Source organism: Pseudophryne corroboree, chromosome 11 (assembly GCF_028390025.1).
Source record: "Pseudophryne corroboree isolate aPseCor3 chromosome 11, aPseCor3.hap2, whole genome shotgun sequence".
Lineage (NCBI taxonomy): Eukaryota > Metazoa > Chordata > Amphibia > Anura > Myobatrachidae > Pseudophryne > Pseudophryne corroboree.
Genome location: NC_086454.1, coordinates 343,565,498 through 343,580,528, shown reverse-complemented (window position 1 = coordinate 343,580,528; position 15,031 = coordinate 343,565,498). Strand labels below are relative to the sequence as shown.

Genomic DNA, 15,031 nt, shown 5'->3' with positions numbered 1-15,031 from the left:
TGTTGCTTACAGACTCCAGTTGCCTCCCTTCTTAAAAATACCCAGGACATTCCATGTTTCCCTGTTGAAACCGCTGATCTTGAATCGGTTTCATTCCTCACTTCCTCCAACTCCGAAAGTCCAAACTCAACGAGGCGTTGAGTATGAAGTGGCCAAGATCCTGGACTCACGTCACCGTTACGGTCAACTACAATATCTTATTGACTGGAAGGGTTATGGTCCTGAGGAACGTTCATGGACCAATGCTTCTGATGTCCATGCTCCTGCCTTGGTCCGGAGATTCCATTCCAAGTTTCCTCAAAAGCCAAAGAAGTGTCCTGGGGCCACTCCTAAAGGGGGGGGTGCTGTCACGATCCGGGTATCTGGACGCCATTTCTTACCCATCAGATGCCTCCTAAGGCTGGCTCAGCGCTCCAGGACCGGATCCCATCTGTTATCCTGATGTGTACATTCCTGTATCCTCTCCTGTCACTCTGGGACGCTGTCACAGTAAACGCCATATTACACCTGGCATGGCGTCTCCCGCGGCCTCCGCCGCCGTCCCTGAACTTCTGCATGCAGAGTGTCTGAGTGGCGATTACGTCAGCCGCGGCCTCCGCTGTGTCCGCGTGGTTGGATTCATCTGTTTCCAGCTACAACATTACCTGCTTCCAGCTCAGCTTCCAGCAGAGTACAGCTTTCCTTAAAGGGCCGGTGTCCTTTCTACACTTTACCACTCTCCACCGGTATTATTATTTCTCCGCTCTCAAGTTCTACATTTCAGTTCATATTTCATCGCTCCCAAGTTCATTTATTATTTAACTGGTTCCAGCCAGTATCCACTCCGTGCTAACAACAGTCTGGTTCCAGCCAGTATCCACAGCAGCTGTTTTATCTTCAGCAACCCAGCTTTTCCTGGAACACCAGCTGGCACAATCCTGGGTTATCTCCATTGCTACAGTCGGGCCTGGTAAGGACTTTCCATCTAGAAGATCATAAGAACTATCTCACACTACCAGTGCCCTGTGGCTCCTGCCATCCTGTAGTACCCAGGAACTGTATTTATTCTTTGCTGACTTTTACGTTTTTCTTTTACTGCTGCTGTGTTGCGGAGTTGTCATAATAAACATCATTGACTTTTATCCAAGTTGTCGTGGTCACGCCTTCGGGCAGTTATTATTCATGTTACTTACATGTCCAGGGGTCTGATACAACCTCCCAGGTTCCGGTACATCTCAGCCCATACAACTGAGGCTGCCTCCCGTCAGCTCAGGCCCTCAGTTGTGACTCTCGGGAGGCATAAAGCGAGGAATAATAACTACGGAAGGTCTCCGCCACCATTGATCCAGAATAACACAGTTGGCCAGCAGAGTTCTTCACACACTGAATTACTGTTCTAGGGGAATCAGACCGGGCCAAAAAGGCCAAGTAGCTGCCATTCATCTCCACCCGAAAATACTGCTCATGTCCCGCAAAAAGGAGTCTACGCCTGGATTTCTCAAATAAACAATCCGACCACTCACTCTGCGCGTTCTTCCACAGCAACTCATCAGACCGCACATGGGTAATAAGATATTGAGACTCCAGCTGCTGGCACAAAGATTCCAACCGCACCTCCTCCCTCTTACTGAACGCTTTAACTTCAGAGATCCGCACCCCCCCCCAAGTAGAGTCAACCAAAAGGGGTTAAGCTTCCACATTTTTGCACCCCGCTCCCAACCAATATTAACTGTGACTAAAACAGGAGAGTGATCCGATATACCCCTAGGGAGATAATCTACCGCCAGCACGTCCGGGGACAGATCAGGAGAAACTAAAACCAAATCAATACGAGAAAAAGCATGATGGGTAGCGGACTGACAGGAGAAATGAGTGGCCGCGGGATTACGACATCTCCATACATCCTCCAGCCCCAGCTCCCCCACCAATCTCGCGAACGAGGTAGGGGACGCCAGGGGAGGGGAAGACGCAACAGACTCCCTCCACCTGTCCATACCACTATCCATAACATTGTTAAAATCCCCTAGGCATATCACAGGGGTAGCAGGGGACCGGGCCAGGAAACGGGCAGCGTGACGGAGAACCTCATTATTATATGGCGGGGGGACATAAACTGCTAATACATGAAACAATCTGCAGTTAATATGGACTCGTAGGAAGACGTATCTGCCATATTGGTCAGTTTCACAGTCATCCAGGTGAAATTGTACGGACTTTCTAATCATTACAGAAACGCCTCTGGCACTGCTAGAGAAAGTGGAATGATACACGTGACTAACCCACGTTTTTTTAAGTGCCAACACCCTACCTCCATTCAAATGAGTTTCAGAGAGACAAATTATGTCCGCCTGGTATTTTTTAACCTGAGTCAGGACCAACGATCTTTTGATTTTATCATTCAATCCCCGAACGTTCCAGCTGAGCAGACGGAGCCCCTCAGAAACAGCAGACATAGAAATCATAGAGGAAAGGGGCAACAGGATAGAACAGAGAGACATACAGCAAAACCTGGCATCGCAGCATAGCAAGGCTGAGCAAACAATAAACAGGGACAGGAGCAACCAGTCCCCCTACGTCCCAGGAGGCAAAAGAGCACAGAGCAATATCATACAGAAATAACGCGTCATTGCAAAGTACGCACAGAACTAAAAAATGATGGCTTAGAAAAAAACAAACTAACCCCCCCCCCCGCACCCACCCTGTATCACCTCGCAAACTTAAGGCATACCTGGATCCCGTAACTCCCATTAAGTAACCAAACTAAGGGATAAGGGCCTAACCAAAGAACCTAAGGAAAAGCCCTTACACTATTTTCAGTAAGAGCTCTCCACAACTCGTAGAAAAAAGTAGTACCCCAACCCTGAAAAAAGAGAAAAAAAAAAAACAACATAGCCAGGCACATGTCCCAATACAAAGCAGCAAATAGCAGTAAAATAATGTGGGACTGACCGTTACCGCCATATCATAACGATGCAGAGCGAGCAATAACATAAATTTGCCCCACTCCCATACGCCCCACATTGCATATATCCTCACATTGCATTTATATTCACAGGAATATGCATTAGATAAATAGGTGCAAAAAAAAAACTGAAAGCAGCCTCAGAGCAACAACACATCATTAAGAAGGACGTGGTTGACGCTCCAGCCATGCACCAGCATCTTGAGATGTGAAAAAATGTGTGGTGTTGTTAAGCACCACTCGCAACTTGGCTGGAAACATCATAGCATATTGTATATTGCGGTCTCTGAGCTGACACTTGACTTGAATAAATTGAGATCGGCTCTTTTGCACCTCCAGGGCAAAATCAGGAAATACGGAAATATTATGTCCATCTTGTTGGATAGGGCCCTTTGTCCGGGCCAGACGGAGCACAGTGTCACGGTCCTTGAAATGCAGGAAGCGTGCAATAAATGTTCTAGCCGGGGCCCCCGGTGGCGGCGGTCTAGGCGGGAGCCTGTGCGCCCTCTCCACCGCAAATTGAAAGGTAAACGCCTCCTTGCCAAACAGATCAATAAGCCACCCTTCAAGAAATGACTCCGGGGAGTTGCCCTCCGCTCTCTCGGGCAACCCGACAAACCGGACGTTGTTGCGCCGCAATCTCCCTTCTATATCTGACATTTTAGCTTGCATAGATGTCATTTGGGTAGACAGGTCCGCCACTCTCAACTGCAAGGGTGGAGCAGCATCCTCCAAAGCCGATATCCGATGTTCAGTTTCACCCACACGCTCTCGGATCTTCTGCATATCCTGCCTTAGCAGAGAAACATCCATTTGTACTTGCCCAATCCGGTCCGTGACCCTCTGTTCGGACGCAGAGATAGCCTGCAATATTTGCTGGGTAGAATGCACCTGCTCATCAGGGTCGGAGGTGTCCACCTCGGCCGCAGGCGAGGGCGGGTCGGCTTCACCCCGCTTTGCCGACGTAGATGCCTGCTGTGATCTGGCAAATTTCTCCAGTTTCGCAGCAGCGTTAGCCGCCCTCTGTCCTCCCTTCACCATGGTGCCCCTGGACGGGAATGCAGATCCACAGGAGTATTACAGCAGGTTCAGCACACGGGTCAGGGCCGCCCGGGCCGGGCAGATATGGCACCCCAAATAAACAGAGCAAGTATGTGGGCACACTGCAGAAAGTCAGGAAGCAGGTGTACGTTGTGTAAATTGCAGCAGAAGAAAAGCTGAGTCAGGGACACCCAGGCTATCACCACAGGATAACAGGCAGCTAATGTAGGGCAGCCGGTTTCAGTGAAGTATATACAGTCCATCCAAGAGAAAATATAAAGGACACTGGCTTTACGAGGCCTCGTGGAAGTATTAAGCCCAGGAGGGAGACAGGATGGTAACCACAGTCATCGCTCCGCACAGCACCGCAGGGGGAGAAGGAGCAGCAGGGCTAAAAATGGCGGCCTTTCGCAGGCTTTTTCCGCCCGGGCTCGGTCTCCAGCGTCACCGCAGCGGGGCTTCAGGCATGCACCCTCACCGGACAGCAGACAGTAGGGCCCTCTCCCCTGCAGCCCCCAGCAGTAGGACCAGCTCACAGGCACCGCCGGGCGCGCGGACACGCGCCGCTCCCGGAGCTCCGGCGGCGGCCAGCGGGGAGGCAGGGAGCCGGGGACCACGCTGGAAGGTCCACAGCAGCACAACTGCGCCACACAATGGGTCAGCAACGGCAGCAGCAGAGGCAGCACACACTCAGGGGCCAGCTGGCAGGGAGCAGGATCCACGGGTTGGGGAAAACGGATGGGTTTACAGGATTTTTAGCGGAGAGCTAAGGCTGCACACAGCTACTCCATACCGATCCAAGCCACGCCCTCCGTAGCAGCTTCTTTTACAGAGTTTGCTGTGTGTGTGTGTGTGTGTGTGTGTGTGGACCTGAGCCCTCAATCAGTGAACTGGACCAGAGAGAAGCTATAAGGAAGAAGAGACAGGAGCAGTACCATGAGGTGGGAGGATGTGTGCTTAGAAAGAGCAGTACTGGTTCTACTGTGTTTGTGTATTTACTTATTATGGTATGTTTAACCTTTTCCTGACCACTTATTTATATTATTAAAATGTTTAATACAGCCTATACAATAGACCATCTATAGCGTTAATTATTAATAATGTATTCCATACAGTATCCAATGTATAAAAATACTAATGTTTACACTAATGCTTTTGGAAACCCCCTTCTAGAAAGCCTGTATTTGCCACTGTTAAGGGAGACTAAAGTGTCAAAATTGTATTGTTTGCCGAGTGAAGATATAGTTAAGCTGTACCAGAAAATTAAAAAAGACATATCTCCGAAATCAAAAAGAAGCCATGTGAAACCCATTGGAAAAATACAGATCCCAATGTAGTGAGAGATTTCTGGGTGGGGGAATTTAAAGCGGCCTCCTATTCAACCAAACTAAGGGGTGTACTAATTCTTTTTAGTAAACGTCTGACATATCAAATAAATGATAGTCTGGGTGACCCCGAAGGCCGGTATTTATTTATAAAAATCACTATTTTTGGAGTTCCTTATACCATAGCTACTATTTATGCACCTAATGGCCCTAACTCGCTCTTTTTTTCTAATCTTTACAATAAGTTAAAAGAATGGGCGGAGGGAGAGATTATTTTAGGCCGGGACTTCAATACTGTCCGGTCTCCTGGTTGGGATAGATCCACCTCTGCCAGATCGCATATTTCCACACCACCCCAGTCTCTATTGACTGACTCACTACGGCTCTGCGATCCCTGGAGATGCCAACACCCTGACTCCCGTGAGTTCACATTCTACTCCCACCCACATCATTCCTCCTCTCGCCTTGACTATTGGCTGATCACAGACACTCTTTTTTACAACGTGTAGCCAAAACTAAAATAGAACCCATAGTATTATCCGACCATGCCCCAGTTTGGTTTACCCTTAACTTACACTTCCCTGTCTCTCAGTCATATAATTGGAGATTTCCAGCTTATTTTATGAAATCCTCTGACTTCTGTACGCATCTAGAACACTCGTTTCGTAACTATGTAGAAGACAATATTACACATGTAGAAGATATCAATCTGTTTTGGTCAGCTTCAAAACCGGTGATTCAAGGCCATATCATGGAGTATGTTTCCAGGAGATGCAAGCTACTCGCTACCCAATTACATGACCTTGCTTGTAATCTGACCAAGACTTATGACGCACTCTTATTGCAGGATTCACTAGACAACCGGCAGGCCTATCTTGCTGCTAAACAGCTGTACGACTCATTGTACACTGAGCGGGTGAACTTTTCATATGATTTCCAATAATAGATTTTTTCGAGGGGGAAATAAATCCGGCAAATTATTGGCCAATCTGGTTCGGTCGTACTCCGCTCCTTCTCGTATCCCTCATCTAATTACTGATTCGTCTGCAGTTATTTTTGATACACCCTCAATTTCTGAGGCCTTCTTACAGTATTATAAAACTCTTTATGAAGCTCCCTTGGATCATCCGACTTTAGGAATGCAATTCCTTGAGAGAGCAAACTTGCCCGTCTTAACGGAAGAGGAAAGAAAATCCTTAACGGAACCGGCCACGGAATTGGAATTGTTGTCCTTGATTAAATCACTACAAAACGGCAAGTCTCCTGGCCCGGACGGATTTGGAGCGGAGTATTATTGAATCCTTGCCCCCCATCTACTACCCCATTTGTTATCTCTTTTTAATGCATTGTTGGAGTGTAAACCTCCTCCTATCGGATTTAGCGAAGCCAGTATTGTGTTGTTTCCGAAACCGGGAAAAGATCCCCGATATACTCAGTCTTATCGACCTATTTCATTATTGAATCAGGATTTTAAGCTTTTTACAAAACTGATTGCAACACGACTTCAGCCTGTATTGAACAGGGTCTTACATCCTGCCCAAACAGGGTTTGTCAAAGGTAGAACCTCAGTTCATAATATTCGTACGTTGATTGCAGCAATGTCTAGTGCACAACAATCTGCCTGCCCAAAAGCTCTCATTGTAAGTTGCGACGCCGATAAGGCGTTTGACCGCGTCTCCTGGTCTCATTTACTTCGTATTCTACATGTTCAGCAATTTGGTGTGGAATTCATACATCTATTTAGAATGTTGTATGCACTACCCCAGGCACATTTAAATATAAATGGACTAAACTCATCTGCCTTTACGTTAGGTAGAGGAACGTGCCAGGGCTGCCCTCTTTCCCCCCTGCTATTCAATCTGGCCCTTGATCCGTTGATACGTAATTTTATACAAGATCCCACTTGGCAAGGTATTATGGTAGGTCACAATGATGTCAAGGTTTCTGCTTTTGCTGATGACCTTTTATTATATTTTTCTGACCCCAGACAGGCATTTCCATCATTACTAACCACACTACATGAGTTTAATTTAATTTCAGGATTCCTCATTCATTTTGATAAGACAGAGGCGCTAGCATTGGGAGAAGAGGCTACTCTGGATTGGGGTACCACGCTCCCCTTTAAATGGGCTTGCCAATACTTAAAATATTTAGGCCTACGCATCCCGCCAATCCTCACTGACCTATACACTGTAAATTTCTCTCACCACATCACTCAAATGATGGATGATTTTTTGAAATGGCAACACCTTCCTATCTCTTATTTAGGCAGGTGCCATCTATACAAGATGGTCTCCTTCCCTCGACTACTTTATCCAATCCAGATGCTCCCATTTCTATTGTCCAAACGAGATGTTCATACTATTAACAAAGCCCTTACTAAATTTATTTGGGCAAACAAACGTCCCCGCATAGCACTTTTCAAATTAAAACAACCCCTGTCACTTGGTGGTGTCAATCTCCCTTGTCCTGAGGACTACTCTCTAGCCTCCAATTATAGATATGCTCTGGATTGGATAGGGAATGGTGACAACTTTGTTAATCGAGCTGTGGAACAAGCTTTCTCACCTCAGCATACTTTGGTACATATATTGCATTTCGCCAATGACCCTCCTCAACATGACCGACTCCACAATCCATTGTTATATGCTCCATGTACGGCTTGGCGTATACTTAGGAAACGCTTAGGCCTTCTCCTGAAGGATTCCTTATTTCAGCCTCTGTTGTGTAACCCACAATTTCAGGGTGGAAAGGATAATGAGATTGTTCGTGGTTGGCATCTCCAGGGCCTTTCTTTATTATATCAATTTTTGAATGTGGAATGCTCAGCAATCTTGACTTTATCTCAACTAAAAGAAAAATACCCCACTCTTCATTTTCCTCTTTTTGCCTATTTCCAAGTCCGCAGCTTTATTACTAGCAAATTATCGCGAGTCGCGACTACGCTCCCCTGATCTCACTTTTCCTCTAGATGGCCTGGTGCGGCGGTGCTGATCTCCTGACAGTGATTCGGTGGTGTAGCGTACTAAATAAATAATTAGTTTCATCTTCCTATACAGAGATGCATTTCAAAATACTACATAGAGTGTATTACACCCCCAGACTCCAGTTCCTTACTGGAGTATCTGATAATTCTCTATGTTTTAAATGCAATTCCCCTGAAGCCGATATTATTCATTGTCTCTGGGCGTGCCCAGTGGTACAAACATTCTGGACTGCAGTCCAAACATACATTAATGTGGAACTTCATATTTCTTTTAATATTACTATGGTTTGGGCTTTTTGGAACTGTATAAATGATCAAGATCCCCCATATTGCAAAGGGACAAAATTATTGTTGGCCTGTGTGGCTGCTGCCGCTAACAAAACAATCTTATCCCAATGGATACACTCGGAACCGATACCCCTTTCCCTCATGTTACCACGTTTAACCTACCTCTATCAAATGGATTGGGTAGATTGTTCCCTAGACGTAGAGTCCCATTCCCCGAAATTCTTTGCCATTTGGTTGACCTACCTGCTCACGCTGCCCACTACCACCAAGGACTATGTGCGCAAAGTAGTTAGATTAACAACATGGTATAATACGGAATCTCTCACCCTAGGCTCACCACCCTTTTAAATTGTCTGACTGATATTGCATCTTAATAGCTGAACTGTATGGTTGAAGACCCTCATAACCCTGTCTATGATATTTCAAACTTTTTGTTTTGCTCTTCTTTTGATGATTTCTGTAGATTGCAGTGGTTAATGTTCTTTTAAGCATTATGACTTACGACTTGTACTCTTACTGTGTATACCTTCTCAATAAATACATATTAAAAAAAAAAAAGAAGCCATGCAATTTCGAGGCTAACTAAATTACTGGCCACTCTTCAGTTTTTTTGCCTCTGGATCTTACTGATGAATCTGATATCAGAGTTGCCCATACAGACTCCATCTTCGAAGGTAAAACACGTTACAGTTTTACGCATACTTGCCTACTTTTGGAAAGCAGTTTCAGGGAGATTCTGGGGGTCATTCCAACCTGTTCGCACGCAGCGGTTCTTTGCTGCGGAGCAAACTGGTCGGAACTGCGCATTCGTGGCGCCCGCAATGCGCACGCACATCGTTGCCCAGCGACAGCAACCACCAGAAGAGAGAAGAAAGTGATCACTAGCGCGATCGCAAGAAGATTGACAGCGGGGTGGTGTACCGGGGCGGATAGTCAACGTTTTCTGGGCGTGGAGATCCAAACGCAGGCGTGTCCAGGCGTTTGGAGGGCAGATGTCTGATGTCAATCCCGGGACCTTTGTCGCTGGATCTGTAACACAGGGTAAGTAAGTCTGACCCTGGTCTTGTTTTACAGGGAACTTTTTTTAGCATAGCAGGGGTGCACAAGCGATCGCAGCCCTGCTATGCTAAAATACACTCCCCCATAGGCGGCGTCTAGTTGATCGCATGAGCAGCAAAAAGTTGCTACGTGCGATCAACTCGGAATGAGGGCCTCTATACGGTATGAGAGTTCGCACAGCCCGCCGCAGAGGGGGCTGTGCCTAAAGCGTGGGTCCGGCTCCACCTATAGGCGTGTCTATTGCCACTCACCCTTCCTGTGCAGCCTAACTCTCCCTCCCACGCAGCCTAAACTTAACCTTTCACACCCACAGCATAACGCTAACCTGCCCCCTGTCCGCAGCCTGTCCTTACCTCTTCCGCCCCCTCCCGCCACTTCAGTGGGTCCTTTAGAGTCCAAGGAGCAGTGGCCTCACCTGTACTGACACCCACTGCCACCACAGCAGTTCCTAGGTGTTTTAATGAGTGCGGACAGTGGCTGTTGCATGTGACAGGTAGGAATCCCTCTGATGCAGATGGAGCGGCGGGCAGGCCTTTTGTAACTCCATCTGGTTGCAAGAGGCCTCATCAGAGTGTGGGTCAGGATCATAAATAGTAAAAAAATAATATGTAAACTGGTAAAACATACAATAAATCAATACAATCATATAAAATGTCAGAATAGGGTGTTTCACTATGTGCTCCAGTAATATGTTCTAATTAGCAATGTTTCCTTTAGTAGTCCACATGCAGAACCAGTGTATTATCCAAATAAATGCTTATTTAAGGTAGGCACCTGCTTTTACGTCTCCAGACTGGTTGTAGTGTGTCTGAATCCTGGGTGTCTGCAGTTTTGTGGGCTGTAGTGAAACACTCCTCCGTACTTCACTGGGAAGAACTATGGTCAGTGCAGGGTTAACCGGGGGAGGGTGGCTGCAGGCAGCGCTGTCTGAGGCTGAGTGTCAGGCTGCTGTGCTCAGGCTGTTCCCATGCGATGTCTGCTGCACTGCTTCTCCTCCACCCATGCGTAGAACCACAGTACTCACCATGGAGGATCAGGCACTCTTTCTCCAGCTTCTCCGACGAGCTCCCAGCAGCCTCACTCTCCCTGCGACAGGTCACTTACCACCTCACTCCCCCTCCTGACTGCCAGCGGCTCTCAAAGGTGCTGGGAGTACCAGGGGAAGGATCCGTGGCTGCCGCTGCCAAAGCCCCCACAATGCACCACTAGTATGCTCTGCGCAGTGCAGCTACGCTACGCCCCTAACGCATCCGGATTGGCGCACGCGCACTCCGGATTTCACGCGGGGCTGAGAGAATCCGGGGTATTGGTTAGGCTTTCCGGGGGAGCGTGAGACTGGCCGGCGGAACGGGAGACTCCCGCAGAATGCGGGAGTGTCGGTAAGTATTGTTTTACGTAAATGAGTTATTCAGAACACGAGATGATTTCTCACAGTAACCAAATAGATAGTTTTCATTAGTCTCATAGCCTTAAGATGTATTCAGAAATGTATCCAGATAGAATGTAGCTGTGAGTAACTTTCACAATACACACAGAGAACAATAAAGAATGGTTAGGAAGTAGTTTAACAGCTGCAGTAGCTGAACACCTCCTTGAAGTTCTCACGCATATTACCAGATAAGGGGTTTTCTGTATGCTCCTTTATATTATTCTATGCCCAGAATAAATCAGAGATTGCTTTGACGCGATTTGGTGTGAACGTGTCTATTCTCTCTCAGTGCTGATACTTTATGATGCTTCTGACACACAGATAGGACTCTGGTCGCCAGTGATCCAAGAGAGTTATTTATTTCAGATCCATCATCTGGAGGTCCTACCGAGATTCTTGCATACTCTGTGCACGGACATCAAAGGCATATCGGGACAGTGGACTTCTTACACTTAATCCCGGATGAGTAGTCACTTCGCTACTCAAAGTGTTGGTCTCCGTTGTTTTGAAAATTGCCTGGTCTGTGTAGAGGTGTACTGTACAGAATACTGATATATTTGGTGTGTTTCATCCCTGTTTCAGGTTGTTTACTGATTCAAGAAAAACAAAGGGATTTTTCCCACGCACTCTGCTGGCTGTTAGTAAGAAGAACTGTATACTATATAATAATAGAAAATTTAGAGCTCTTCGTTACATATGTTTTGCAAAAGATATGATAAGCCTCCAGGCTATTTTATTAACACCCTTATTTTTGTATCACTTTCTAACACATAGCTTCTGCTTCTTTCTTATTAACACATATTAACACTATATAGTTTCTCAGTGGTGTGCTACCCTGGGGTGGTCGGGCCTGAGCCGACTTTGTGGGGTCCAAGCCCTGGACTTATGCTTAATTTTAGGTACCTCCAGTAATAGAGCAGCCATGAAGTGGCCTGGAGGCTTATCATATCTTTTGCAAAACATATGTAACGAAGAGCTCTAAATTTTCTATTATTATATAGTATACAGTTCTTCTTACTAACAGCCAGCAGAGTGCGTGGGAAAAATCCCTTTGTTTTTCTCGTCTAGAGTAACCCCCTCCCGAAGCACCTGAGGAGTGTTACCAGCTTGATTAGAGCAGTTTGCCATTATTTATTGTTTACTGATTCAGTAATGTGTGTTTTTGAAATGACATGTCTGATGTACCTTTAAAATTTGCAGACTTCAGTGCCCTTACATGCAGCCATAGATTCAAATGTTCAGAGTGCAAATGGGGTGTTGGTGTTCATCAAACGCGTAATTGATTCCCTCGGTTAATGGGAGTGCTGACCATTGATGCACCTTGTGATTTATACGTTCCCAGAGATAGAGTGAACAGGAGAAGAAGTGCCTTTTGTTTTCTTGTTGGTTGCCATATTGATGGTACTTACCTTCAGACCAGAGTAGGGGAATATTGGGATTCTGTTGCAAAGCATCTGCCTGTAAATTTATATCCTTCATGAACAGTCATAGTGTGCCCAGAGGTACTAAGTACACCCTCCTTGGTATCAGATAATATAATACAGTGTGCCTGGTTTCAAACCTTGGTAAACAGTTCTGTTGCACACTGGAATAGGGTTTTTTTTAACCCGCAGTAATATACAGGATTTGGCCAATCCAGTACAATGGGTAACATGGACAGTAAGTGTCTGTCCAAATGCCGGACCCCAATGGATATAATGAGTAATATTTTTGGTCCAGAGTTGACAAAGGGTATGTCCAAACTTTTTGTAAAGGCTGGCATTTACAGAGATGGCACACTTGAATCGGTCAAATTGCAGCAGATGTATAAGTCTTATGGCCATTACATAAGGATCAAAAACTTGAAGGTGATAAAGAGAGAAACCATTTGTCCATAGAACGCCATTTTATAATGTGTCTCATTATCATGGGGTCTATTTACTAAGCCTTGGATGGAGATAAAGTGCCAGCCAAACAACTCCTGTCATTTTTTAAAGGTGATTGGCTGACACTTTATCTCCATCCAAGGCTTCGTAAATAGACCCCATAGTCTGTTTAAATTTTTTTTATCCGTTTAAAGATGATTTAACAGTTAGTGAGTAAAACAGGGGCAGAGATTTGCACTTTACATGACCCATAGTGTAACTTAAGTTGAAAAATAAGGTTCTATTTTTGTTCTTTCTTGGTTAAAGTGAAACTGACAGTAGGCAGACAGGGAGGCTTCCAAAGGTATCTGGTTGTGGTAAGGCAGGTGTGAAACAATATCAGACAAATGTATGTCTCGTTTTTAGCAAAATTCCCCATAGTTAACCCAATAAGTTCATATATTAATTATAGAAGTTACTGGATATATGATGTACAGTATAAGATAGTTTTGTTAGCCAATAAGATAGAGCTCTGTGTCAGGAAACAACGCCATTGTATGCAGATTTGAGCATCTTTATATTGTAGTTTTTTTTCCAAATTAAAGGTTTCTGCTTCTGCTATTTCCTACTTCACACGTGGCTAGTCATTACAAAGTTCTCTTTGTATTATGGTCACTGGCTGCAGCCATGAATGAACCTGATGCTGACCGATTGAGTGTGTACCTGAGCTGAGATTGGCGAGGGTTTCCCTCTCCAGGGGTTACCTTTATCAATCTGTTCAGTTTTGAACCGAGATCCTCATAGCCTATTGAACAACGGACAGCTGGGTGGACCGTTTTTGGTTTGAGACTCATATAAATCCATGCATGGTGAGTAGAGATATTTCTCTCTAGACCAGGCATTCCCAACCACGGTCCTCAAGGCACACCAACAGAGCAGGTTTTAGTGATATCCAGGCTTCAGCACAGATGGTTAAATCAAAATAACTGAGGTACTAATTAAGTCACCTGTGTTCAAGCCTGGATATCAGTAAAACCAGAACTGTTAGTGTGCCTTGAGGACCGAGGTTGGGAAACACTGCTGTAGACTCTCACTCCTTTGAATGTCCATCTGTTCCGTTGCCGGACAGGGATTGGGGACTGTACACATCGGTGACTCAGTACTCAGGTTATTACTTCCTTTCTATCTTTCTGCATACATATGCTTATATATGTTACAAAGGCGTATAAATCAATGAATTTGGGAGGGAATGTGTTCTGTGTATTTATAGTGTGTCCACATATAATTAACGGACGGGTTTGTTAAAATGGACGTTGTTGCAGCTGCTTTCACTGGCAGTAGCAGCTCCTGGAACCTGTGAACTTGGTGTGTTTAAGAGAATGTTATAAATTCATTTTAAAGGCCATATTTTACACCGCAAAGAGGGGTGTTTGGGAAAATAGAGAAAACTCAGATGATGTTCTCATATTGATGGGATGTTATTTCATATCAAAGAGTAGTGACGTAGGCAAAGATTGGTTGCAGATCTGGGTAACATTCCTCATTGTCTTCTGTCGGAAAATTTTCTGGATCCAGAATATTGAATATTTCCCGGATTTTGAATACTTATAGGCGAACAAGTATGGGAAATAAATACAGTAACCCTTCGGATGAAGCACCTCGGAAAGCCATGGACATTATGAAATGTGTGCATGGTGAGCAATGCTTGAAGGGTATGAAAAGATTGTTTCAACGGGCAGGTTTGTCCATTGGTGGCACTCTTGACCCGGATAAGTTAATAATGATCTGGAACAGAGCCTTGATTTGTAGATTGAGACAGGTGAATTACTTCAGTATGAGAAAGAGTTAGAAGAGTTAAAACAAATTCAAGAACAAATGTCCTTAGTAAATATGGAGGATTTTGAAAATATAGACATATCAGGACAAGGAACAATTAGGAACAGAGGTCCCAAGAAAACATAGGGGTATCCTTACTGGGCATGTCAAAATTGTGGATATTGTAACCCACCCGATGATACAATATGTCCAATTTGTCTGACACTTTTGTCCTATAAATGTAAGCCCTGTGAAGGACCAAGTGCAAGAAAATCTAATAGACCCAAAGAAGGGCAACTAACA

The 15,031-nt window shown here is 45.3% G+C and overlaps 1 protein-coding gene across 2 annotated transcripts in view; it reads right to left on the bottom strand.

Annotated features, from left to right (window-relative positions):
- The window catches only part of LOC134969764 (5-hydroxyisourate hydrolase-like), a 91,118-nt gene extending 80,284 nt beyond the window's left edge, over positions 1-10,834 (bottom strand). The window contains exon 1 of one of the 2 annotated variants that reach the window (XM_063945928.1): positions 10,665-10,834. In XM_063945928.1, coding sequence (XP_063801998.1) covers positions 10,665-10,667 — 3 coding nt within the window. In that variant the 5' untranslated portion in view covers positions 10,668-10,834. Of the gene's footprint in view, positions 1-10,414; positions 10,637-10,664 lie in introns of those variants that run through there. The other variant, XM_063945929.1, reaches the window with a different exon arrangement.
- Between the last annotated feature and the right edge of the window lie 4,197 nt (positions 10,835-15,031).